This window comes from Trichosurus vulpecula, chromosome 3 (genome assembly GCF_011100635.1).
Source record: "Trichosurus vulpecula isolate mTriVul1 chromosome 3, mTriVul1.pri, whole genome shotgun sequence".
Taxonomy (NCBI): domain Eukaryota; kingdom Metazoa; phylum Chordata; class Mammalia; order Diprotodontia; family Phalangeridae; genus Trichosurus; species Trichosurus vulpecula.
In genome coordinates this window covers 292,843,336-292,870,800 of record NC_050575.1, presented here as the reverse complement: position 1 = coordinate 292,870,800, position 27,465 = coordinate 292,843,336, and the positions used below count along the sequence as shown (strand labels likewise).

The 27,465-nt window shown below is 38.6% G+C and overlaps 1 protein-coding gene across 1 annotated transcript in view; it reads right to left on the bottom strand.

Annotated features, from left to right (window-relative positions):
• Positions 1-27,465, bottom strand: part of MSRA (methionine sulfoxide reductase A) — a 558,760-nt gene that overhangs the window by 251,433 nt on the left and 279,862 nt on the right. The window contains exon 3 of the mRNA XM_036750478.1: positions 25,435-25,554. Within this exon, the coding sequence (XP_036606373.1) occupies positions 25,435-25,554 (120 nt within the window). The remainder of the gene's footprint in view (positions 1-25,434; positions 25,555-27,465) is intronic.

Here is a 27,465-nt window from a genome sequence, read left to right as displayed (position 1 = left end):
GTCAACCAGTGATTTTTCTCAGGGCACTAAACTTAGAGAAAACTGAGAGTTCCTGAAGTTCCAAAACAGCAGAGAAAACAACAGAAATTGGCACCTAATTATTGAGGATAATTAGATGAAATAGGAAACTCCAACAGGATGGCTGGAGTGACCTCCTTACCTGACCTACAATTTTACTCCCTCATATCCCTCAACAAGTAGGACCCTCCCCAGTAGCAGCCTTATACGTTTTTCCTTGGGTCTCTCTCCCCTCTCCAATGGGTGGCATCCTGCATTTTCCATTCATTTGAAAGAACTCTAAATGTAGTGGGTAGAAATTGGCCCAGGTACAATAATTCCTAGCTATGGCTCTGATGATAAGTATGATGTGGTTCCTGCCCCAAAGAAATAGAGGACATAAGACATGCATGCACATAACCAGAATACAATGAGCATAAGCGTATTAGAGAATTAAGAAGTCCTCAGGTATTAAATAACTCAACAGGCCGAGCAGAGAAGGGGGCCACGGTAGTGCTAGAAGTTTATAAACAGCCATCCTAGGGTGAAGGAAGAATTTACAAATCAGATAACTGAGCCTGTACTTTCGAACATGCCGGCTATGAGGAATCAGTAGAGAAGTCATAGTAACAGTAACATTAATAATGATGGTGATAGTTAACATTTATATAGTGCTTACTGTGTACCAGGCACTGTGCTAAGTGCTTTATAGATATTATCTCATTTGATCCTCGCAACAACCCTGGGAGATAGGTGCTTTTATTATCCCCATTTTACAGAGGAAGAAACTAAGGCAGAGGTTAAATGTCCAGGAACACATAGCTAGTAAGTATCTGAAGGTGAGAACTCAGGACTTCCTGACTGCAGGCCCACTGCCCACTGCACCACCTTGGTCCTAAGCCCTGGCTGTGCTACTAACTCTGTGATTTTAGGACAAGTTGCTTCACCCCTCCTTGGAGTCTCTGTTTCCCTCTGCTACAAAATGAGGAACTTGGCCTATGTGATTGCTAAGGTCTCTTCCAGTTTGCAACATTGCTAAGTGTGAAGGAGACATCCTTTCTTTTTCTAATCTCTTTTTTGAACTGTCTGAATAAGTGGATTCAGAATTGGTTGTTTCAAAAACGCTGTGCTGAAATAGATTCAACTGCCTTCTGTGCTCTTTGCAAAATTTCAGCCTTACCCTCCATAGTTCATTCACTACAACTGCCTGATCCTTGAATCCTAGGTTTAAAAGAGAGAACACCTTATTATTAGAATAAATTACAAGTGTTCAAGTCACACTGGCACCCAACTCAACCTTTCTACATGATATAGTTTTAAGAAATAAAAGAAAACTAAAATAGGCAGCATTTTCCAAAGAAAGTAGGCAGATGGCCAAAGTATTTTGAGTTAGTAATGAATGAATGAATAGCCCGGGATTTGCCTATTCATCGGGATCTCTAGAGCCTGTCTCCCTCAAATGGAGAAAAGTGCCCCTTACTGTTTCATACAGATATAATAAGAGATAAAATAAGTTTTGAAAATCTGTTCTTTGCTGCCATATTTTTTTCAGTTCTATAACATGAAAATCCTTTTAGTTGGGTTTTTAAGTGAGGTACTTTCAGCATTCTCCCTCCAGTCCCAAATTCTTTAAACATCATATACCCCATTCTGTTCCCATTATTACTTAGAGAAGGGGGATTTAGAGTGATTTCTATCATAGAAGAAGAAGAAAAATGGTAGTGGCAGGGAAGCTTTAAGATGGGGTCGGTAAATTGGAAGTGAGATGGAATTTTAGATACAGAAGCACAGAGTTTGGAGGGACCTTTCAGATCATCTAGTTGAACCTAGACTGGAACAAAAATGCCCTCTTTAACATATGACAAGTGATCATCCAGCTTTTACTGAAGACCTACATTGGAAGGGAATCCAAGTATCTCCCAAGGCTGCCTATTCCACTTTTAGATAGTTCTTACTATCACAAAGGTCTGACTTACATCAAGGCTTAACTCTACTTCTTTACTACTTCTACCCAATGCTTCTAGGTCTATCCTTTGGGGCTTAGAAGAACAAATTTGTTCCTTCTTCTACTTGACAGCATTCAAATATATCAAGTTTTCTCTTTTCCAGTGTAAACATGCCCATTCCCTCCATGTGGTTATTATACGGCATGATCTTTAGGTCCTTTACCATTTAGCTTGCCTCCTCTAAACACTGTTCATTCTCAATGTCCTCCATAAAATGTGGTGCCCAGAAATGAGCACAATATTCCAGGCCTGGTCTGACAAGGGCAAAGTATATGTCATTAGTGTGGAACACTAAACCTTTCTTTCTTTCTCTTTTTTAAATTTTTTATTTACTATTTTTAGTTTCAGCATTGATTTTCACAGAGTTTGAATTACATATTTTCTCCCCATTTCTCTCCTCCCCCCACTCCAAGATGGCATATATTCTGATTACCCCATTCCCCAGTCAACCCTCCCTTCTGTCACCCGACTCCCCCCAATCCCCTTTTCCCTTACTTTCTTGTAGGGCAAGATAGATTTCTGTGCCCCATTGCCTGTATATCTTATTTCCCAGTTCCATACAAAAACTTTTTTTTTGAACATCTGCTTTTAAAACTTTGAGTTCCAAATTCTCTTCCCTCCCCACCCACCCTCCCTAAGAAGGCAAGCAATTCAACATAGGCCACATGTGTGTCATTATGTAAAACCCTTCCACAATATCCATGTTGTGAAAGACTAACTATATTTTGCTCCTTCCTATCCTATCCCCCTTTGTTCGATTTTCTCCCTTCACCCTGTCCCTTTTCAAAACTGTTTGCTTTTGATTACCTCCTCCCCCTATCTGCCCTCCCTTCTATCATCCCCCCTTTTTATCTCCTTCCTCCTTCTTTCTTGTGGGGTAAGATACCCAATTGAGTGTGTATGTTATTCCCTCCTCATGTTAAATCCAATGAGAGCAAGATTCACTCATTCCCCCTCACCTGTCCCCTCTTCCCTCCCAACAGAACTGCTTTTTCTTGGCACTTTTATATGAGATAATTTGCCCCATTCGATCTCTCCTTTTATCCCTCTCTAAATATATTCCTCTCTCATCCCTTAATTTGATTTTATTTTTTTAGATATCATCCCTTCATATTCAACTCACCCTGTGCCCTCTGTCTACATCTATCTATATGTACACACACACACACACACACACACACACGCGTGTGTGTGTGTGTGTGTGTGTGTGTGTGTGTGTGTGTATTCCCTTCAGCTACCCTAATTCTGAGGTCTCATGAATTATATACATCTTCTTCCCATGTAGAAATGTAAACAAAACAGTTCAACATTAGTAAGTCCCTTGTGATTTCTCTTTCTTGGTTACCTTTTCATGCTTCTCTTGATTCTTGTGTTTGAAAGTCAGATTTTCTATTCAGCTCTGGTCTTTTCATTGAGAAAACTTGAAAGTCCTCTACTTTATTGAAAATCCATATTTCGACTTGGAGCATGATACTCAGTTTTGCTGGGTAGGTGATTCTTAGTTTTAATCCCAGCTCCATTGACCTCCGGAATATCATATTCCAAACCCTTCGATCCCTTAACATAGAAGCTGCTAGATCTTGTATTATTCTGATTATGTTTCCACTATACTCAAATTGTTTCTTTCTGGCTGCTTGTAGTATTTTCTCCTTGATCTGGGAGCTCTGGAATTTGGCAACAATATTCCTAGAGGTTTTCTTTTGGGGATGTTTTTCATGAGGCGATTGGTGGATTCTTTCAATTTCCATTTTACCCTCTGGCTCTAGAATATCACGGCAGTTCTCCTTGATAATTTCTTGAAAGACGATATCTAGACTCTTTTTGATCATGGCTTTCAGGTGGTCCAGTAATTTTTAAATTATCTCTCCTGGATCTATTTTCCAGGTCAGTGGTTTTTCCAACGAGATAGTTCACATTGTCTTCCATTTTTCCATTCCTTTGGTTCTGTTTTATAATATCTTGATTTCTCATAAAGTCACTAGCTTCCACTTGCTCCAGTCTAATTTTTAAAGTAGTATTTTCTTCAGTGGTCTTTTGGACCTCCTTTTCCATTTGGCTAATTCTGCCTTTCAAGGCATTCTTCTCCTCATTGGCTTTTTGGAGCTCTTTTGCCATTTGAGTTAGTCTATTTTTTAAGGTGTTGTTTTCTTCCGTATTTTTTGGGTCTCCTTTAGCAAGTCATTTACTTGTTCTTCATGGTCTTCTCGCATCCTTCTCATTTCTCTTCCCAAATTTTCCTCTACTTCTCTAACTTGCTTTTCCAAATCCTTTTTGAGCTCTTCCATGGCCTGAGACCAGTTCATGTTTTTCTTGGAGGCTTTTGATGTAGGCTCTTTAACTTTGTTGACTTCTTCTGGCTGTATGTTTTGGTCTTCTTTGTCACCAAAGAAAGAATCCAAAGTCTGAGTCTGAATCTGAGTCTGTTTTCGCTGCCTGGCCATGCTCACAGCCAGCTACTTGACCCTTGAGTTTTTCAGCAGGGTATGACTGCTTGTAGAGTAGAAAGTACTTTGTCCAAAGCTTGAGGCAATGCGCTGTTGTTTTCAGAGCTTTTTCCACACAGCAAGCTCTGCCATACCAGTGCTCCTCCTCCCCCAAGAACTGCCAACCCAGACCACGACTCAGATCTGAGCAGGCTCTGCACTCCTGCTCTGATCTGCCACTTAATTCCTCCCACCAGGCAGGCCTGGGGCCTGAAGCAACTGCAGTTGTAGTTCTGTAGCTGTACCACTTCTGCTGCCCCTGGGATGGTGGCCAAACCTAGAACTTTTTTCACCCTGTTCCTGCAGTTTTTTCCCCACTAACCTTCTCTGTTGTCTTTGGTGTTTGTGGGTTGAGAAGTCTGGTCACTGTCACAACTCACTGATTCAGGGCGCTGGGGCCTATTCTGCCTGGCTCCAGGTCTGGTTGGTCCAGGCGCAGCCCACACTGGGCTCTGCTCCCCTCTGCTCCCAGCTCCATGCAATAGACCTTACCCAGCGACCATCCAGGCTGTCCTGGGCTGAAGCCCTGCTTCCCTCTGCTATTTCATGGGTTCTGTAGTTCTAGAATTTGTTCAGAGCCATTTTTATAGGTGTTTGGAGGGTCGTGGGGGACAGCTTTAGGCCAGTCCCTGCTTTCCAGCTGCCATCTTGGCTCCGCCCACTAAACCTTTCTTAATGCAGCCCAGTATCACATTATATTCTTCCTCCCCTCTTTCTTTAATTCTCTTTCCTTCCTTCCCTCCCTTTCTTTCTCTTTCTTTCTTCCTTCCTTTCTAAATTTATCATGAAATCCAGATCCTATTATTGCCTAGCACTACCCAGCACATTCTCTTTTCTTCCTCAATGAGTTCAAACCATTGCTCACAATTTTTCTCTCTTCCAAATCTCCTTCCCTCATAATAGGAGATTTCAACATATATATTGATTATCTCTAAAATATTCCAAATTCCACATTCCTTCATCTATTCAACTTCCCTATTTTATTCCTCTGCTCTACCTCACCTATGCACATAGGTGATCATGCCCTTGATCCTGCAATCATACCCGAGTGTTCCATTTCCATGTTAATAACTCATTACATTTTCCCTTATGTCTTAGAACTCCTAATTCTGCCTGTTCTTCCTCCCCACCATGACCTTCATTGCCTTCATCTCTCAGTTCTTTCTGAGGCCATCATCCTCCCCTAGCTATACTCTTAGTTTGACTCCACTCCACCCTCTATTCTTGAATTCCTTGTCTTTTTTGTCCTATCATGGGTCATGCCTTACCAAACCCTGACACTGGATTACTGCTGTAATCTACTCTTTTGCCATATTCACATTCATAGGGAAGCAAAATAAATCCACAAATAGGTCACATTTAAAAATATAGGTATTACTGTATAACGAGTTTCATCACAACCCAGTCAGGAGGCAGAGGAAAATATCAACTTCTGGAATTGTGGTTATTCACTGCATTGATCAGCCTTCTTCCATCACCCTAATTTGGTTTTCTCTATAGAGCAGTTGTTACTGTATAACATTTTCCCTAGTTTTTGCACAGTTCACTCTGTATCAGTTCACTGAAGTCTTCTGAGCTTTGTCTGAAAGCCTTCTTTTAAACATCATTTCTTCAGGAACAATAATATTCCATTATAGATAACATAATTTGTTCAACTATTCCCCAATTTTGGGGCAGTCCACTATCTCCAGTTCTTTGTCATCACACACACAAAAAAGAGTTGCTATATTTTTGTACATCTCTTTGGGGCACAGACTTAATAGTGGTATTGTTGGGTTAAAGGGCATGTACAATATAGAGACTTTCTAGGGTATAGTTCCAAAATTTCTTTCTGAATGGCTAGATTTCCTATCATTTCTACCCTAGAAACCAGTTCTTTTTGGTTAACTAGAATAAGATCCAGAATAGTAGTTTTCTTCATTAATTCCTTTGCCTTTTGGAGAATGAAATTAATATCTAAACAAATAAAGAATTAAGAGCTTCTTTGCTTTTGGTAGAATGAGGTCCACAGGAAAAAAAATCTAGATATTTCAAGTTTCCCTCTCTTATCACTAAATCATGCTTCTGTGCCAGGCTTGAAATCTGTTTTTCAAACTCCTCATTTATTTACTTTTTCTTTCCAGGTAGTCTGTAGTATATGAGGAGGACAAATATTATTTAAGTTTTTTCCTTGATCTTAATTCAAATGTTCTTCATCTTGATTCTCACTCCCTATTCCATTCCACTCCTAACACACACACACACACACACACACCCCAAGTCACAATTTCCTATCATGAGTATAACTTCAAAATATAAAATACTCCTCCTTTTACTCCCTACCACCTCAAACCTAACACATACACTTTTAACCTCTTTCTTTTGAATATGGCATGGACCTCTTCCAAGGCCATAGTCTAGTCATGGGTTCTATCCCACTAAATCTCAGCAATAGTTATGCAAATTTGTCTTCTTGCGTCAGGTTCTAAGTTTATTTTTCTTCTTATACACATTTTGTAGATTTGTATATAAATGGTTAGGCTCTGGGTTTTATTACTAGTTCTGTTTTGAATTATTTTCCCTGTGAATTTCTGAGGCTCTATACTGCTATTCTTCAACCCACCCCTGCACTGTCATTTTGTAGACAGTCTCTATGATATTAAGCTCAGTAGGTATACAATGTGTGTGTATATATATATATATATATATATGTATATATATATATATATATACACACACACACACACATATACACATATACATACACACACATATACATATATATGTATATGTGTGTATACACATACACACACAAATGTATCTTCCTCTTCTGCTTTCATTACTTTAGATTTCCATGACTCCAAAAATATATTTCTACCAGTCCTTGTTAGGTGTACTCCAACCCTGGGTAGGAAAGTCATTCCTCTATTTGAAACTGTGGTCTAAAAATAAAATCCTATTCTCAGATACCAATTGTGGTATCAGATTAACCAACTGTGCCCCGTCTTTCTCTTTTAAATCCCTTCCTTCAGGTTGACAGCAGTGATAAAAAGACCATTGTGTCCATTTTTGCCAAAGACCATACTATTAAAAATCATGACATAAGCTCTAAAAAGGGATTTTTTTTTACTTAAACAACCTCACTTATCAAAATGAAAATTATTGTGAGAAATCTGGTTCATATGTTCTTCCTAGACTTAAGAGTCTGGGAAGCACTCAAGGAATAGACTTCTCAGAGACAGGATCGTTATCTTTGTACACATTTCTCCCTCCTATTGGACTGTAAGTTCCGTGAAAACAGGAGCTGTATTTTTTTTTACATTTATATCCCCAGCACCTGGCACAGTTTCCTGTGTGTGGCAGATGTTCAATAAATGTTGACTGTGGCAGGTAAGCTCTTTTAATAGCAATTCACATCTGTATAGCCCTTAGGTTTATTCTTCATAACAACATTGCAAGGGGGTGTCGTAAGTATCGCCTTCATGTTAGAGATGGGGAAACTGAGGCTCAGAGAGGCTAAATGTATTACACAGGGTCACATGTCAGTGTTGGGATTCAAACTTAGGTTTTCTGACTCCAAATGTCTTGCTTTTTCCACTAGACCAGACTGCACCTTCCTCAAAGGTAAGTGCCACCTATTTCTCATATTGGTATCCTCTTCAGCATCTAAGACAGTACCATGCATATTTCACATGCTCAAAAAAATCCCAAATGAATGAATGAAGTAACTGATGAAGACTAAAGGGCATGGGTGAAATTAGTCTTTTTTTTAAGGGCACTGATACTCTGAAAATAAATATCTGAAAACTATTGAGTTGCTTGTTTGTTACTGCTTAGTCTAGCCATTTCTGTCATGTCTGACTCTTTGTGACCCTATCTGGGGCTTTCTTGGCAAAGACACCAGACTGCTTTGCCATCTCCTTCTCCAGCCCATTTTACAGATGAGGAAACTGAGGCAAATGGGTTAAGTGACTTGCTGAGGGCTACACACCTCATAAGTGTCTGAGGCCAGATTTGAACACAGGAAGATGGGTCTTCCTGACTCCGAGCCTTATGCTCTATACATTGCACCACCTAACTGTCCCATTTAGTTGCCCACCAATGAAAAAACATCATTTGAGAGGAGACAGAGCTAAACATAAACCTTCTTTCCCTTTAATTAGTAATATTAAGAAAAAAGACAATATATGCTATCTTACTTAATATTAGATTAGCCAATTTCTCCATGAGACGCTAGCTGTTTACTAATCCCTATCCTATCATGTGTTTTGTTTTTAAGCAGCTAAGATGTTCACACATTAATAGAAATGCCAACCTAGCCTGGACCAGAGATATAATACAGAACACAATCTACAGACGAAGGATGATGAAATACTTTGTGATGAGGTAGACACTAGCCTTTCAGAGTACTTCTGTCAAATAAACATTTATGCAAGTTGACATTTTAGAAGACTAGAAACCCTGAAATTAGCTCTCTTCTCTGGTGTTCAATGAGACCACAATTCCACCCATCAGGGGATGGATCTTATTAAGTGAGGCTTATCCACAGCTGAGAGATGCTCGGTGGTCTGGAAACAGTTCACATGCAGATGAGGGTCAGACAGCTTTGAAACACAAGAGCAGCCAATAGCACGTGGCTATCAGGAAGCAAATCACTTTCTGACCCTGTCAAGTCACTCACATTTATGACAGGTGATACAGTTACAGCATTCTTACTTTGGCCCACCTGCCTGCCATTTAGAGACAGATATAGATCTCACAGTATAGGATACAGAATATTTAGTATATGTTACATATAACATATATGATGCACATTTACATATACACATGTGTGTATATGAATGTGGGAAAGGACAAGCACACTCGGAATTCTGTAAATGTTACTTTAAAAGTAATTCATTCAAAGGCACTAAAAACGTGCCAGTTACTATGAAGGTAATTGAGACCCAGAATAATACAAGAAACTCCAAGGGGAGTTTAATTCTACCTTTCTCTGCCCTCCCCACAAACCTGAGTTATCTCATATTATTTTATACCCTTAGGTGAAATGGATCTGTGATGTCATTGATTTGGAAGCAAACCATCCATACCCATCCATCTTGTACCAGGGTATAACTGCCCACCCCCTTGTTCACATCTCCCCATAAGCTAACCGAAGGTGGCGGTGTCCATCCAACACGCTGGAGGCTTTCTCTTTCTTCTGATGCTGTAAAGATCCAAGTGGAGGACCCTGGTGGTCAGCCTGTGCACCTGTCATCCCTGACCCTCATCATGTGAGCAGTACATCTCCTTCTCATACAAATCCATTTTACACCTGTTTTTTCTTTTATGTGGTCCATTGCGGCCTTCTCAGATCCACCACCTTGTTTCTCCATTGCCCTTTGTGATATTAATTTTAAATTCTTCAGAGACTATTATAATCCATGTTTTGCTGCCATAGAGCAACATGGGTATAATGTTGATATAAAAATATGACCCTTTGCTATCTTGGGAAGTCTGGATCATTAAAGGAGCTTGGTAATATCCCCAAAACAATACAGTCGGATCGGCTCTGAGTCCAAGTCACTGTCCTTCTGTACTATCTATTCCAGAAATTTATAGATAGACAAGACCTATATATTTTCCATCCCAATGCCTGCTGTAATATGAGAAATAGACATTTTTCATCATCCTGGTCTTTCCTGTGTGGATGGTCAGACCAAAAAGTCTTTTGAGTGATTACATATCACTTCCAGGAGACTGCAATGTTCTGTAGAAAGATGAACTCAGGATAATAATATGCATATATAGGATGTATGGGCTATAATAAAAGTTTGTTGACTTGAATTCAACTGAATCTCATTGTGTGGGTATTCTCTCTACTGGTATAGACCACAGCAATCTATATTCTCACATCCAGTGCGATTCTTGTTCATGTCTTTTCATAATTCCTCAACACAGGAGAGGATCCACTCAATCCACTATAAACTTCTCTCCCGTTCTTTCAATATTCCAAAGACACCAGTGTAGCACTTGTACTGTCACCTGTCCTTCCTTACTCTGGATACATGACTTGTCCACTTCCTTTTCTGGTCAGGATGATATTTTTAGGCCTTCTATGACATGCAAGTCAACACTGGTCATATTTTACAGCCTGCTTACCTCTACCATGCATCTGTCCGTTGCTCTTTGGGATATCCTCAAGTGTAATCAATCTGATATCACGGTATTCCATGATTTTATATTATTTGGAGAGCAATGTTATTATAAATAGATAAATAGATAGATATACACACAGATATACATATGTGTATACATATAATATACATATCCATATATAATCCATACATATCCACATATAATATATGGAGAGAGAGCTAGTCATGTAGTACTGATCATATTGAAATCACTGAAAGGAGAAGCTCCAGGGCTTTGTGGGATGTTGGACAAATCACTTAGCCCCTCTGGTCCTCAGTTTCCTAATGTGTAAAATGAGGAGGCTAGACTACATAACTGCCTTAAAAGGATCTGTCTGGCTCCAAACCTATAACCCTGTACCTGTTTCCATTTTGTGTTTGTATTCCCAGCACTTAACACAGGCCCTTACTCATTGCAGATGTGCTGCAAATGCTTGCTGCATTCGGAGTGTTTTGCCAATTCCCAAATGCTTTCCAGATCAATCTGTTCCTCCTATTCAATTTTGGGCACAGCTCAATGTTCACCTGCAGTCTCTGTCCAAGATAATAATACCAAAAGACTAATACAATGAGCTCCCCATCCAACTGAGTATCATAACCTTAGAGATAAGCATTCTTCACTTGCTTTGTTTTTTCTTGTGTGGATAACTAAACTGATACCTTTCAAAATGTCCATATATCTCATTAAGAATGCCATGTCCTGTTCTAGGGCTAGATGCAATCAGCACAATGCCATCCACAGACAGGAGTACCTGGAGATACTCTCGGTCACTAATGAATTCCTTTTCTGTTTTGACTTTGCTTAGGACAACCTTCAGAACACTGATGAATGATTTTTGTAAACGTGTCTTTCCATGTCTGATGCTTGACTCATTTATAATCGGAAAATACAAGTGTAGTGACCATCATCTATTTCTTTATGAACTGCTTGCTATAACAAATTCCTCTTAATTTTATTAGAGAAAATGCATCCTGAGACAATGGCAGAAATATTTCTATTTCTAGGTTTAAAGAATAGATGCATTTCGTGGTGTAGTGGAAGGATCACAAGATGTAGCATTCAGGAGCCCTGGGAGTGAGTCCTAGATCTCATGGTTACTGGTTTGTGACCAGGGACAAATCCTCTAATCTCTCTGAACCTCAGTTTCTTCCACTGAAAAATGGGGATGATATTACTTTTTAAGTTATTTCAGACAGCTATTATGAGGAAAGTACTCTGTAAGCTTAAAGCACTTTTTAAACAAGACCTATTATTATTACCTAAGTCACCTATTAGACTCTAACTGTGCTCATGGTTAACCCAGATCTTTCATCTTTTAACACATATGCCCCTTTATTTTAATATTCCTTACTATTGTAAGTTAGGCCATTTAAAGTAAGAAGTAGATTTACCAGTGAGACAAGCTACTAGTATTGAAAAGAAAATAAAGCCTAATTTGGAAAAATGCTAAGAAAGTGACAAAATGTTCACACCTTTAGACTCAAGATTACAAACCTGGATATATACACTCCTAGGAGACCAATGATTTAAAAAATCCCCACAGACACCAAAAATTTGAAGCAGCTTTTTTTGTTTTATAATAGCAAAGAACTAGAATGTAGATGCCTGTGAGTTAGGGAATGGTTTTGTTATTATCCTCATTTTACAGAAAAAGAACCCAAGGCAGACAGTGGTTAAGTGACCATATAGGGTCATATAGCTAGTAAGTATCAGAGGCTAGATTTGAACTCATGTCTTCCTCACTCCAAGTACAGAGCTCTATCCACTGCACCACCTAACTGCCTCACACTTGGAGCCCCTGAAGATTCTGAAGCAAAAGAGTAGAATGGTCAATCTGTGCCTTTGAAAGATTATTTACATTATGCAATTAAACATCTTGGCCTGCACTGGGTAAGGTACAATGTCTAAATTTTGTTGCCAAGGCAGTTTCAAGAATCATGTCATGTTTACTGCTCCATCAGAGCTTTAAACTTTCCTACAGGGGTTCAGACAAATGTGCAATGAGAAAATAGAAAAGGAGATATGTCTCGTGTTCAGATCAGTGTTTTCCTTTTTTATCAAAGAGGGGTGAAAAAGGAAGAGAAACCAGAGCAGGAGCTTTGACTCAGCTGATAGACAGGTGGTTAAAAGAGATGATGGAGAGGTATAAGCTCCATATATTTCTTTCCTTACAAATAGGAACCAGGGAAAAAAATTTATCCAGATGGGAATTTCAAAAGTCTCAAAAAGCCTTGCTTTGATTTCAATTAATGTGAAATATAAGAAAGAATGAGCAGCATGGCAGAGCACAGTGGTGTCACGCTCATACAGAAACAGGGGCCATTAAGGCATATACATGATGATCTCTGTAGGCTGCATATTGACTTAGGAAACCAGATATGTTTATATATGTCTTTTTTTATTCATGCACCAACACAGTCAGATCAGATAGGAATTACATTTTCATCTGGGGGACTGTTGTGGGCCACATTTGACACCTCTGATACGGCAGACAGAGCTAGAGTTAAGAGTCCAGAAGACCCTGGTTCAAATCCTCCCGTTGACACTTACAAGTTATGTAACTATAAGCAAAATTCTGTCCTCAAAGCCACAGTTTCCTTAACTGTAAAATGGGAATAAAAGTACCTAATTTACAAGGTAAGTCTCAAGATAATATATGTGAAATGCTTTGTAAGCTTTAAAAGCACAATGTAAATGTCAATTATGATAATGATGCAAAGTTCATCGATCAGAAAGAAATCAAGCACTGGGGCCTAATGAATTTGTGTTCTTTCCTTTGGCCCTGCACATAAACAATCACCAGGACAGGTGGAGAATCTTTATGAACAAGCTGGACTTTTCAACTCCTGAGGGAGACTACTCTACAGGGCTGACTTTGGGAGTCCCAGTAGATCATAAGAAATATCATAGATTTCTATAACTGGAAAGGACCTTAAATGATCATTTAGCTCCAGTTTCCATCATTTTACAGATTGGAAAACTGAGTATCAAACTCACAAAGACAATCAACAGCAGAGCCAGGAGTACATTTGGTCTTCCCACATCATCATATTTCTAACCACTATGAAAAGAAATCAAGATATTGGCCATCTCGGTTGCTTCATGCCTACCATCCTAAGCAAATGCCTGCTTTGTTGTGCCGAATGCAACACCATCCACTCCTGTCTGGACTGAGGGAAAGGGATGTTTGCACTGTACGTGCTGCATGTTTGCTTCTGAGCCCAAAGAACCAAAAAGAAACAAGAAAACGAGAACAGGAAAATTGATAACAGAGTTGACTTTTTCCAATGGTAGGCTCTGTTATAAACATAACTACAAAATTTATTTTATACATTTTTGAAATGATTAAAATAATTATAGTTATGAACCCAAATAATAATTTTATGGACTATTATTATTATTATTATTATTATTATTATTATTATTATCATTATCATTATGAGACGTAACCAGGAGAGTGCTGCATCCAGTTCAGCTCACACTAGGAATCAAATGTTAAATTTTCAACAAAAGCATTTATACCTCACAAATCAGCCAATGCTACAAACCAGCATTTGATTTATTGTTTTGTTGATTATCAAGACTTAAGAAAGTAATGGATAAAATGTTAATAATAAAAATCAAATGCAAAGGGGAATCATGCATACATTTTCCCCTCAGAGAGCTGATTATTAATTATTTATTAGCACATCCCTGGACATAGTATAGTATAGTAAAAGAACAATGGATAAAAAGACACGAATCCTCAAACTTTACTGCAATTGGGTTACTATGGACACGTCACCTAACCTGTCTAAGTCTTACATTTCTTCATCTATGCAATGAGACTGATGATGCATTCTCTACCTCTCTCACAGGTTATTGTGAGAAAACCACTTTGTAAGCCATAAAGCATAAATTTGAGCTAGTCTTACACTGAAAGTCTTAAAGGAAATGCACCCAATTCTAGAAAGTAGTCTTGAAGTCAAACTTGAAGTCAAGACTCCTTTTTCAATTTGTCTCTATATTCCTGGGGCTTTACACATTGGGTGCTTAAGAGATGCTTGCTGAATTGAGCTGCATACCTACCCACAGCCGCACTTAGATACACAATCACTAATCGCCAAATTCAAGTAAAATGAGGCAAAGTTTTCTTATATCTGTTAAGAAATTTATGGGATCTTTAGATACAACTCTCAAGCATCCAAAGTAAAGTTTCTATTTATTTAACAATATCTCAGTATTGCAGTTAAGGAATTTGAAAACATAATTTTTTCCAGTAGGGAACACGATATGGGGAGAGGGGGAAAGGGATTGAAATGTGACATGTTTACAAATTCAACTCCAGCCTAAAAGTCCAAAGAAATATGCTGCTTAAAAGAAAAGTGTCTAGGCCTCAGCTTTTCCATGGTAATGGTACAGAGACAACTTGTGAAAAGGAATAATACGGTTCCTCCCTCCCTCACCCTTCAAGCCCCTGATTTTGGTGGCACTCAGCTGTGCAGTTTTCGAAAAGCTTATGAATACACTAATAAACACAGAATTGTTCTGAACATCTGTAAGCAAAATATGAGAAGATATTTCATAGTGAATGAACATCCTGGGTTGTCTAATGCTTGCCAAATATGGAGTATTTGTGTATTAGGCTAATGTACTGAAAATAACCCAGAATGCTTATCCACTGCAGAATGTCTTTTCATATTTTCATCTGTACAGCAGTTATTATAAAATGTAAGAATAATTCTCTATCAGTGTATTCATAAGCTTCAGGAATCTGAATAGCTCAATTACCTCTAAAATCAATGTAGTAAAGCAACAACATGACAGCTGATAGGCTGGTTTGCATAATGACTATTGTGCATGTGGGTGTGTGAGAAAGAAACAGTTGGTCTGATTTTTTTTTTTAACTCGAGTCAGAGTTTAGGGCAGTAAACTCATAGATGGCAGTGCTCTGTGCGTTTACTCAAGAAAGACACTTCCTGTCCTCTCATTCTCTTCTTAGCCCACAGAAATCTTGCCTCCTATCTCATCCCACTGTCATCTCCAAAATTATTAATGATCATTTATCTGACAAACCAAATAGTATTTTTCAGACTTTATCTTCTGCAACATCTGATACATTTTACCCATGTCCTTCTGGACAACCTGTTCTTCTTTGGTGTGACTCTAAAGTATTTTGGCATGGCTATTCCCCTATAGTTTCCTATGGGAAAGGAACTCTGGTACAAGTAGTATGTACAGTGCAATGTCTTGGATTTGTACTCAAAAGAACTGAGTTCAATTCCAAACACCGACACTTACTAGTTGTATGACCTCAGAAGTCACTTAAACACTCTCTGTTCCAATTTCCTTATTTGTGAAATGCAGGTTGTTGTACAACAGGAAAAAAAATATGTAAGCACTAAGTGCTACCTCAAAGGGTTGTTGTCAGGCTCATATGGGAGAGTACTATAAACACGAGTTGTTATTGGCTAGTGAATGCTGTATGTATAGCAGGCATCTAATAAATACAGGAGGGAAGGAGGGAGGGAAGGAGAGAGGGAAGGAGGGAGGGAAGGAAGGAGGGAAGGAGGGAGGGAAGGAGGGAGGGAAGGAGGGAGGGAAGGAGGGAGGGAAGGAGGGAGGGAAGGAGGGAGGGAAGGAGGGAGGGAAGGAGGGAGGGAAGGAGGGAGGGAAGGAGGATTTCTTAGGAGCAGGGGATTAGACCCTAACTCATGGTCCTTCTCAATATCTCTCAGAGATAGGCAGCAACTTCTAAGATTCCAACTAGAAACTAAATATATAGTGGGGTTCAGTAGGGATAAGAGGAGGTCTCTCTCTGGCGAGGCTGAAAGGGATGCATGTTCAAAGGATCATAATTTTAATACTTGGAAGAACCTCTGAGATGATTTAGTCCTCACTATTCATTTGATAGATGATTTGATAGAAATAGGCTCAGAATGGTTAAGGGACTTGCCTAAAGTTATACCAGTGCTGAGCCTACAAATCCAAAGTACAGTGATCCTTGGAACATACCAAAGCTGGGGGATCAGCATTTATAAAATAGTTTGAGGATGGGAATCTCAATCAAAAGTTATGATTACTTTTAGAATATCCACTTCAGGATGACATCCTACTGGACCCACTGGAAAGACTTGCCATCCAAAAGAAGAGCTAATTAGCAAATCTTATAAAGTGTCTTTTGCTTAGCCTCCATTGTCAACTTGATTATTTGTTTGAAGTTTCTCTCTTCATCTGAAGCTGTAAGTGAATGATAAGGGCCTCAACATTCACAAATATGTTCCATTTCATACTTGTGTCAGCTAAACAGAGACAGTCAACATTTTCACATCCTAATGGTGATATCAGGGCATAGAATCTATTTAAGTTGTTGTTGCTGTTCAGTCGTTTTCAGTTGTGTCTCTCTCTTCATGACCCCATTCGGAGTTTTCTTGGCAAAAATATTGGCGTGGTTTGCCATTTCCTTCTCCAGCTCATTTTACAGATGAAGAAACTGAAGCAAACAGGGTTAAGTGACTTGCCCAAGGTCACACAGGGCTAGTAAGTGTCTGAGGCCAGATTTGAACTCAGGAAGAGGCCTCGCACTCTATCCACTGTGCCACCTAGCTGTCCCTTGTTTAAGTTAGCAAACTGCAGAAGAGCTTTTGCTTTCTTGATTTTGTGATTATTTTATTTTAGATATTCAAGACTTGAAGTCTGAATCTAGCCCTTTTCCCAGAAATGACAATCTTTTTAAAAAAAATTAAACCTACTGAGTAGCAGTACAGAACTTCAGAGCTACTTAAAATGAGGAAATGAGGGGTGGTACTTTGTGATGTCGATTCAATTTGGTAAACATTTCTTAAGAGCCTACTACGTTCAAGACACAATGCCAAAACTGAAATAACAAAGATTTAAAGGAAAAAACACACCATTCCCTGCTATCAAACAGTTTACATACTAATGAAAGAATAAAATATATGGAATGATGTAGTATTCCCTACTAAATTGGTGAGTTTGCCTGTCTATCATACCTCCCCCAATCAAAACTTCTTTTCATAAGACCAGACCAGAAGACTCGAAGCAGAGACATTATATTAATAGAAGAGCACCAACCCCTCCCTGCCTCTTCTGAGCCCTCTCATCTCTATTAAAGCCTCCTAGGATACCGCCTCCCTTCTCTGCTGGGGACCTCTCCTCATACTTCACTGAACAAACTGAGGCCATTTTAGGAGAGCTCCCTCTTCCCTTCCTCTTCATCTCACATCACTCAGACATCTCTTCCTACTATCATCTCATTCATTCCTGTATAAAATGAAGTGATGGCCTTTCTTGCTGAAGCCAAACCAATCCCCTCTTCTCTTTTCTCCTATTATTCCTATCTCCACTACCTTCCCTATCTTCACTATCACCACTATCTTTTACTAACCATGACTCCTTCTCTACTACCTACAATCAGGGCCATATCTCCCCCAAGCTTAAAATACTTTCACTTTATCCTACCACCCATTGTTTTGTCTTGACTTTGCCAACTGACATTAGACAACTGACTGTCTCTTATCTTGACTCCTCCAAGTGTCAGCTAAACCTTGTGAGGAAGCCATCTCAAATAGGTGCCTCCACTTCCGGTCCTCTGATTCTCTTCTTAGCCCACAGAAATCTTGCCTCCTATCTCATCCCACTATCATCTCCAAAATTATCAATGATCATTTATCTGACAAACCAAATAGTATTTTTCAGACTTTATCTTCTGCAACATCTGATACATTTTCTGCCACTGTTTTTTTTTTTTACATTAACCATTTTTGGTTTTCTTCTCACCTATATTACTTCCCAACTTTCTTTGCAGAATCTTTATCTCTGTCGCGTCCATTAAAACTGGGTGTCTCCAAAGGCTCTGCTTTGGACCCTCTTCTCTTTTCCCTCTCTACTGTTTCACTTGGTGATCTCATCGGTTCCCATGGGCTCATTTATCTTCTCAAGGGAGAACGTCCCAAGATCTATCTATCCAGACCTAGTCTCTCTCCTGAACTACAGTCCTGACATCTCAAACTGAATCTCCTATATCTAGGCTTCTCAAACTACATATGCAAAATGAGGGGTTGGCTCCAATGTCCCTTCTGACTCCAAATCTGTAAACCATTTCAGTTAAGATAAAAGGCACAGCCAAAGTCTCCAAGGCCAAAGCTGCCTTGTGAACTTCCCAGTAATCCCTGAACTCCCTCGAGTTCAGCCCGATATTTGGGCAAGTAAATCCCCTTCAATTCTCATCATGCCTTTCATACCTAGCCCCCATCTCTGCAGATTATACTGGTGCTTCCCTTATCAAGAGGGGAACAGGCTGGAGCTGTACTCAAAATCCTACTCTTCCTACATGAAGACTATGAGTCCCTTCTTGTTCTTCCAATCTTAATTTGTAACTGTAAGAACTGTAACAAATATGGGTGCCACATTGCTAACGACAAATTAACTCCAAGTATCAATTAATATTCTCACTAATATACAACTGTTCCCTTTGGTTTTAAAGCTTAAAATTCTCATTGGAATTACTGTTCATGGAAATAAGGCTTTGTTAATTCTTGCCATGAGATGAATCTGTGGGATCAATATGGGATATCCAACATCCTGCACCTTGAAGCAGAGCTAATACTTAGATGCATTCCAGTTTTAGCACAACTACAACAGTCATTACCTGTTATATGCCCCAGGAGTCTCTGGGTGGGCAGGAATTATTTTCCAACCAATTACTGCTACCCTCCTTTTCCCAAAGCTATAAGGAAAAGCTAGCAAGCATTGAGTCAGGGAAGGATAATGAAGAAACCCAGTAAGAAGCAAGAAAAAGAAAGAAGGAAGTAACTTCCTGGGAACTTATAAGACCTTCTCAAAATAAGGGGAAAAAAACAAAAAACTTCCAAAGAGCCTCCCTTATGTAAGGACAGTGTCAGAGAACTTTAGGAACCTATGTGGCAAAACGAAGAAGAGGTTAAAGTAGTACAGTCAAGCCTCAACATTCTCCCATTTAACTTTCACAACTTTTAAGTATTCCCATGATTTCATTAGGAACCTCATTTTCACTTTCAAGTTAGCAACCATGCGTATTTGCAGCCTTGCATGGTAGAGAAAAAAATGAGAGACACAATGCATGCAAGTTTGTGGAGTGACTGGTAACCTACTAGGTGCTTCACTGGTCTTGTTCACATTACCACGATAAAGAATTCCCAGTTCATTTATTGCATATTTTCATTGTTTGCCTTTAAAACTCAAGGTTTGTGTTGCACTAGGCTTTGGGGGCATAACTGCAAGTCCTTTGGGCTCTAAGCCCAAGCATGCAAAGTCAATGATGTGGCTTAGTGAGAAAATAAAGGCATTAGATAAACGTTGTGCAGGAATGTCTGTAGTTACTATTGGCAACAAATTCGGTTAACAAATTTGATTCATTATATCCACAAAATAGGAGGAAAGTACTAACGAGAAAAAATGTTTTGCATGTTATCAATTTTATTTTGCGTACTGAATTTCATGGATTATTTCATGGTTACTGTGTTAGGAAAAGTACATATTATCAGAATTAATGCTTTGTTGCTTAAAAAGTATATTTTTAGCACTCTGAAGGGAAAGATTACAATTTTTGTTGGTTTTGGGAGCCTAATCCCCTACTTCCCATAAGTTCAATATACAAACATTAGCACTTTTTACTTTCACACTGTTTTCTAGGAGTTACCACAAAAGTTGAGGATTGACTATAACTAACCACAGTCAAGTTTGAAGACTTTCTGCTTTGCAGGAATAAGTACAATTCAATTTAATTCAACTAAGCAAATACTATTATATATCTACCAACAACAGGGAGACAAAATGATAAATGACAGAATACAAAGACAAAAACAAATCAATCCCTGCCCTCAAGAAAGTCATATTCTACCGGGGGTGTATAACGCAGCAAGAATACAAATGAGTAAATGTAAGGCAGTTTTAGAAGCGAGAGAGCACTAATTACTGAGCATCTGAGAGAAGGCTTCACAAAGGAAACCCAGTAACTCAATTGAGTCTCAAAAGACAAGGACCCTAAGAGACAGGAATCAGAAGTAGTTCTATTCCTAACATATGGGATAGGCAGGGGAAAATACAGAGATGTGGGAGGATACATTATTGTAGTTCAGGTAGGTAGTTGAGGATCTCCTCTAATAGTCCATGTAGGTGGAAAGTAAAGGTTTTGAAGGCAGGTAACAGAGGGCAGCTAGGTGGTCCACTGGAGAGAGTGCTGGGCCTGCTGTCAGGAAGACTCATTTCTCTGAGTTCAAATCTGGTCTCAGACAGTTACTAGCTGTGTGACCCTGGGCAAGTAACTTAACCCTGTTTACCTCAGTTTCCTCATCTGTAAAGTGAGCTGAAGAAGGAAAAGGCAAACCACTCCAGTATCTTTGCCCAGAAAAGCCCAAACAGGGTGGCAAAGAGTTGGGCGTGCCACAGTAAGAATACGAAATAAGGCTAGAAAGGCACGTTTCTAACAAAAAAGCCTAGAGATCACTTTAGCCATCAGAGATTTGATACCTTCAGCTTTTATATGCCCCTACTTGGCAAGATGAACAAGTATTTGATGGCTGAGTGTTTCTAGGATTTTTTTTTCCTCCTCTTAATGGCAATTTATCAATACAGCTGAAACTTCTTTAGAAAATAGTTTTCAGTAACTTTCTTAAAAATTTGTATAGTAGATGGAAACAAAAGCAGAAAATGAAGGAAGAATATAAAAGCATGGCATGAAAGTAGGAAAAGAAAGAGTAGCCAAGAATGCTAAAGCTCAGCAGAAGCTGAGGCTTGTAAGAAAAGCTAAGGACAAGAAAAGGAGTTATTTTTAGATATATTGTAAAGAAAATGACAACTGAAGAAGACAGAGCTGCTCAAATAGGGTTTGGGTCGTTTCTATTTGCTCTGTCAGGAAGAATGACTTCTGGATTAGAAATAAAAAAGTCAATAAAGAGTTTATACCCAACATAAATAAGTAGATGGTAAGTAATTACCTAGATATCCTTGATAAGTTAAAGTTGTTTTAATCAGATGGACTACATAATCAGGTACAAGTGAATTTGATTACTCAAATCACTGTCAGTGATACCTGAAAGACTGTGGAAAACAGTAAAAGTGCTGGGCAACTGGAAAAGGGTAAGAGTTGTTCTAATTTTCAAAAGAAGAAGAAAATAGAATTTTAAACAATAAGTCAGTAACCTTGTCTTTTTATTCTGGCAAAATTCTTGACATAATATTAAAGAGATGGTTAGGAAACACCTAGAAAAGGAAGCTGTGATCACAAAGAATCTGTATAATTTCATAATGAATAGATCAAGTCAAACTGACCTTACTTCCTTTTTTATGACAGTTATTAAAAAGGTAGATCAGTCTAATGATGTACATATGGATCCGGATATACACAAATATGAGAGAGAGAGACAGAGGGAGAGGGAGAGAGAGAGAGAGAGAGAGAGAGACATTTTAGCAGAGCATTTGATAAATCTCTTACGCTATTCTTGTAGAAAAGATGGAAGAAAGTAAATGGGGCATCTAGGTGGTGCTAGGTAAGAGCACAGGCATTGAGAGTCAGGAAGACTCATCTTCCTGAGTTCAAATCTGGCCTCAGACACTTACTAGCTATGTGACTTAACCCTGTTTGCCTCAGTTTCCTCATCTGTAGAGTGGGCTGGAGAAAGGAATGGGAAAACTACTCCAGTACCTTTGCTGAAGAGTCACACATGACTGAAACAAATGAACAACAAAAGACACTGATAGTTTGACAGATTTTGACCTTGTTGAATGGCCTGATTTCAAAAGCTACTCATTTATACATTGCTCTCAGCTGGGAAGGAAATTATCCTGTGAAGCCCCAGGATCTGTGCATGCCCCTGGAACTGTTTAAAGATCATGGACAGCAATGATTTCACCAAACGCAGGAAGATGGCATGTTCATCAAATCTGGAGATGACACAAAGCTTAGAAAACAAGCTAACACACTCTATGACAGAAGATCTAGACAGGCTAGAACATAAGACCAAACTGAATTAAATGAAATTTAATAGGGTTAAATATAAAGTCTTTTACTACATTCAAAAAATCTAGTTGACAAGTACAAGACGGGTAGAGGCATGATTAACAATTTTTAGATGCAGTTGGTGCACTGTAAGCTTAGTGAGTCGGCAATATGATGTGTCAGCCCAGAAAGCTTATTTGTGCTAGATTATGAGAGGCATTGCTTCCTGGAATAAGGCAGTTACATACCTGTTGTACTCTACACTCCAGTAAAAGAATAACGGATACTGTTTTCTGTTCTGGGTAGCACATTTTGGGAAAGATGTCAGTAAGCTGGAGAACATCCTGAGTGGGGCAACCAGAATGGTGAAGGGCCTAGTGTGCATGCCACATAGGATCAGCTGAAGGAACTGAGGCAGTCTAGGCAGGAGAAGAGATTGGGGTTGAAAGGGAGATAGAGAAAGGTTCTCGTGTCACAGGGAATCAGAATTATTCTGTTTGGCTTAAGGGGAAAATTTAGGCTTCAGGTCAAGAAAACATCCAATAACCAGAGCAGTACAAAAGTGGAATGGACTTAAGAGATAAGGGCTTCACCCTTGCTGGAAATCTTTATGTAAAAGCTGAATGAATATCTCTGAGGTCTATTGTAAAGAGGATTCATTTTTAGGTATGGGCTGGCATATATAGCTGCTGAGTTCTCTCTCAGCTCCAAAATTCTTTGATTCTATGATTTTGGTGAATTCAAATTGACAGGTTTGGGCAACTGACTAGAAACAGGAAGATGAGAAGAAGGAAATGTAAGGTAATGACTCTAAGATTTTGAACCTGGGTGGCCAGTGATATATTGATACATATATAAACATCCTCTTAAATTCATTCATGTGCATAGAGATAAACACATCCATAAACCTGAAACTGGCCTACCTTCACAAGGATAAATAAAAATACACAGAGATACACAATATAAATATAGATACGTGAACATTTACAGATCTATACAAATATGTATATGCCTCCAAAGAGATAAAGATTGATAAATAGATATATAGTTATGTGTTATGATTATATATAGGGCAGCTAGGTGGTACAGTGGATAGAGTGCTAGGCCTAGAATCAGAAAGAGGCCTCTTCCTGAGTTCAAATCTGACTTCAGACAGTTCCTAACTGTGTGACCCTGGGCAAGTCACTGAACCCTGTTTGCCTCAGTTTCCTCATCTGTAAAACGAGCTGGAGAAGGAAATGGCAAAGCACTCTAGTACCTCTGCTAAGAAAACCCCAAATGGGGTCATGAGCAGTCAGACACAACTGAAAAACTAAATAATAAAACAAAATGTATGTATACAGCTCTAGAACTACAAATAAAAATTAAAATTTTCACAGAACACGTTATAATCAGAAGAAAGACACTAAAACAAATAAAAACATACGTACAAGTAGATAATAAGGAAAGCGCTTTACTATAAAACCCTGTACTACATGTCAGGCACCACGATAAGGGCTAAGAAACAAAGACAGGCAAAAATGGTCCATAGCCTCGAGAAGTTCACATTCTACCAGGACAGACAAACGTGAAAATGACTAGGTGTATATTTAGTAGATGGAAGGTAATCCCAAAGGGGAAAACTGGGAAGACTCATTAGGAAGACTAGGAAAGATCTCCTGAGGATTTGGGATGAACCTTGAAGGAATCTAGGGGAATCGGAAGCAGAGGTGAGGAGAGAAAGTACACCAGACACTGTGGAACGGCCAGTGAAAAGGCACAGACAGAAAATGGGATTAGTCTGGAGAACAGCAACTAGGCCAGCGTGGCTAGATGAGAGGGAGTGTGGAAGAGAGTAAACTGCAAGAATACTTGAAAGGTCTGAAAGGCCCAGGTTATGAAGGGCTTTGATTCTAGAGGTAATAAGGCGTCACTGGAGTTCATTTGGGGAGGTAGGTAGTATGACCAAACCTATCATTTTTGAAAACCAGTACTGGTTCCTAATGATTGCTTTGGAACACATTTGCTTTCTCTAAACAGAGTTACAATATGGTTATGGAACGAAACTCCGCTGGTCACAGTTATTGCAGCATATGGTTTTGCTTAAGTTTGTTTTATTAAGTGAGGAGACTATGGAAGGGATTATTGTGCCATTACTGAGGTGTGAAAAAACCGCCATTATTTCAGCAGAGACATCGTGTCCAATGAACAACTAATCAAAGCAGTGAATAATCTATTGAACGTAGAAAGTACTTCATCAAGAAAATATTATGTGCAGTATCTGAAACAGAAGGAGGAGTTATGAGATAACCTAGTTCATAGATTTTCCTTACTTATATGATTTGCTGCTGTGTTTCTATAACTGTGTGCTGATTCAATCTCACAGATACTGAATACATTGGTGGGAAAGTGTGACACAGGTTTATGTATGGAATGCAATATGTTTATTATTTCTACATTTGTTTCACTACGTGCATCTCTCTTATGTTATTATTTTTCTGCCATATTGTTAAATAAATTGTTATATTTCAGATCTAAGAATGTCATTATTGTGAATAGCTAGTTTTGTGAAAACTGAACTACACCAATGGGGGTTCAGGAGCTATAATGCTGATCTGGGGGAATGTATTTGGCTGAAAAGAATTAGCATTAGTACCTTGAACAAATTTGAGTGAAACTACTCGGTACAAGATCTGTCAACACAAGAGGTATTAGAATGAGTGAGCCAGCCCAGAGAGGGTCCACATGCCCTTTGTGAGCTGTGTAAGCGCTACGGAAAGGGTAGCTACCCCAAGGACCCATTACATTGCTCATTCAGATAGCAAAATCTTCCTACCTGAGCAGACCTCTTTGTAAGTTGGGTTTGAAGTGTAGCCTCCAGCAAAGCCAACTTGAGTAGAATACACTCCTGTCAAGTTCCAAAATTTCTTCTCTGCTCCCCAGAAACATCCCATTCCTGAAAAAGTATAAGAAAAAATAATATTTCAATGACAAATCATTTACATATTAGACATTAAACATCACATATTTATGTAGGACTTTACTTTTTCCCTGGCTATTGCTAGTCAAACACTCACCAATCTGTAGGTACGATGGTGCTGATTATACATGCATTCCTATTTTTAAAATAAGTTTAACCGATATTTTCTCTTTAGGCAGTACATAGTCTTACAAAGCCACAAACTTGACTCGACATAACCCAAATCCCATAGTTGGTTGCTTGAAAGGCAAATGCATATATTTTAGGTATCTTATTTTAATTGATCAATGAGTTGTCAAGACATTAATTTATATTTATGATAAATATTAATTTGCTCTTCAGCTTTCTTGATATACCTACCATGTTTAAGTATGGAGGAATAATAACAAACTACATTACAAATTATACACAGTGGGTGTGCAATTCAAATGGATGCACTATTTCTAATTAATATAATTTCATACATTAAATAACTAAATAAATTACTTCCATTGTTTTATTTTAAAAACAGATGATCCAAAGTCCATGTGATAGATCATGGATCAACCAAAACATACTAATTTATATTCCTGAAAATTTCTGTTGCATATAATGAAGGACTTAAAAGCTAAGCCCACTCTGGTGAACTGACAAACTCTGATTATTTTAGAATTAATTTCCTAATACATCCATGATAAGCCTTTTTTAGGTGTCATGCTGGGTAATAAGCAATAATTACTAACTCCTAGAGCTCTGTACAGGTTTACAACCCCATACAGTCTTTCTGAGCCTTGGTGGGGCAGTAGTAGAAAAACAAAATGCCCTCCTAACCCCACCAACCAGGAACATTTTATATATAACTGTAACAGAGGCAACTGGTGATGCAGTAGTTCAGGAAGTTCAAATTTAGCCTCAGACACTTACTACCTGTTGACCCTGAGCAAATCACTTATTTTCTCAGTTTCCTGAACTGTAAAATGGGAATACTAGCTTCTACCTTGCAGGGTTGTTGTGAAGATCAAATTAGATATGAGTAACAAGTGCTCAGCACAAAGCCTGGCACATAGTAGGCACCATATAAATACTTATTCCACTCCCTTCTCCCAAGAGAAAACTGGAAGAAAGTTAAATTACAAGGCATTTCACTAAGAGTATCACTTACTAGATCTATGTTAGAAACTACAAAGAAAAAGTTAAGCATATGGGATAATAATGTTGGTCAATGTAAAATGTTATTTGGAAACAGGAGAACATGGAAAATCTCATCATCTATAGGTCAAATCATTAAGCATTAATTAAGCACCTACCATGTGCTAAGCCCTATGCTAAACACTGGGCATATAAAGAAAAAGAGAGTCCTTGCTCTCACTTATTGGAATTGTGAAATGATCCAACCATTTCAGAGAGCAATATGGAATTATGCCCAAAGAATCATTAAAACTACCTAAACGCTTTGACCCAGCAATACTACTACTTGTGTATTTCCAAGGATAATTAGGGAAAAAAGGAAAAGAATCTGTATGTTCTAGACTGTTTATAGCAGCTCTCTTTGTGGTGGCAAACAAAACTACAACAGCCAAAATTTGAAGGAAAACAGGAAACTAGAGGAAAATTTTTACAGCAAATTTCTCTGACAAAGGCCTCGCTTCTCAAATACACAGAGAACTAAGCCATATTTGTAAAAATACAAACCACTCACCAATTGATAGATGGTCAAAGATATAAACAGGCAGTTTTCAGAAAAAGAAATTGAAGCTATCAATAGTCACATGAAAAAAATTCTAAATCACTATAGATTAGAGAAATGCAAATTAAACCAACTCTGAGATACTACTTCACACCTATTAGATTGGCTAACAAAACAGAAAAGAAACGACAAATGCTGGAGGGGACGTGGAAAAATTGGGA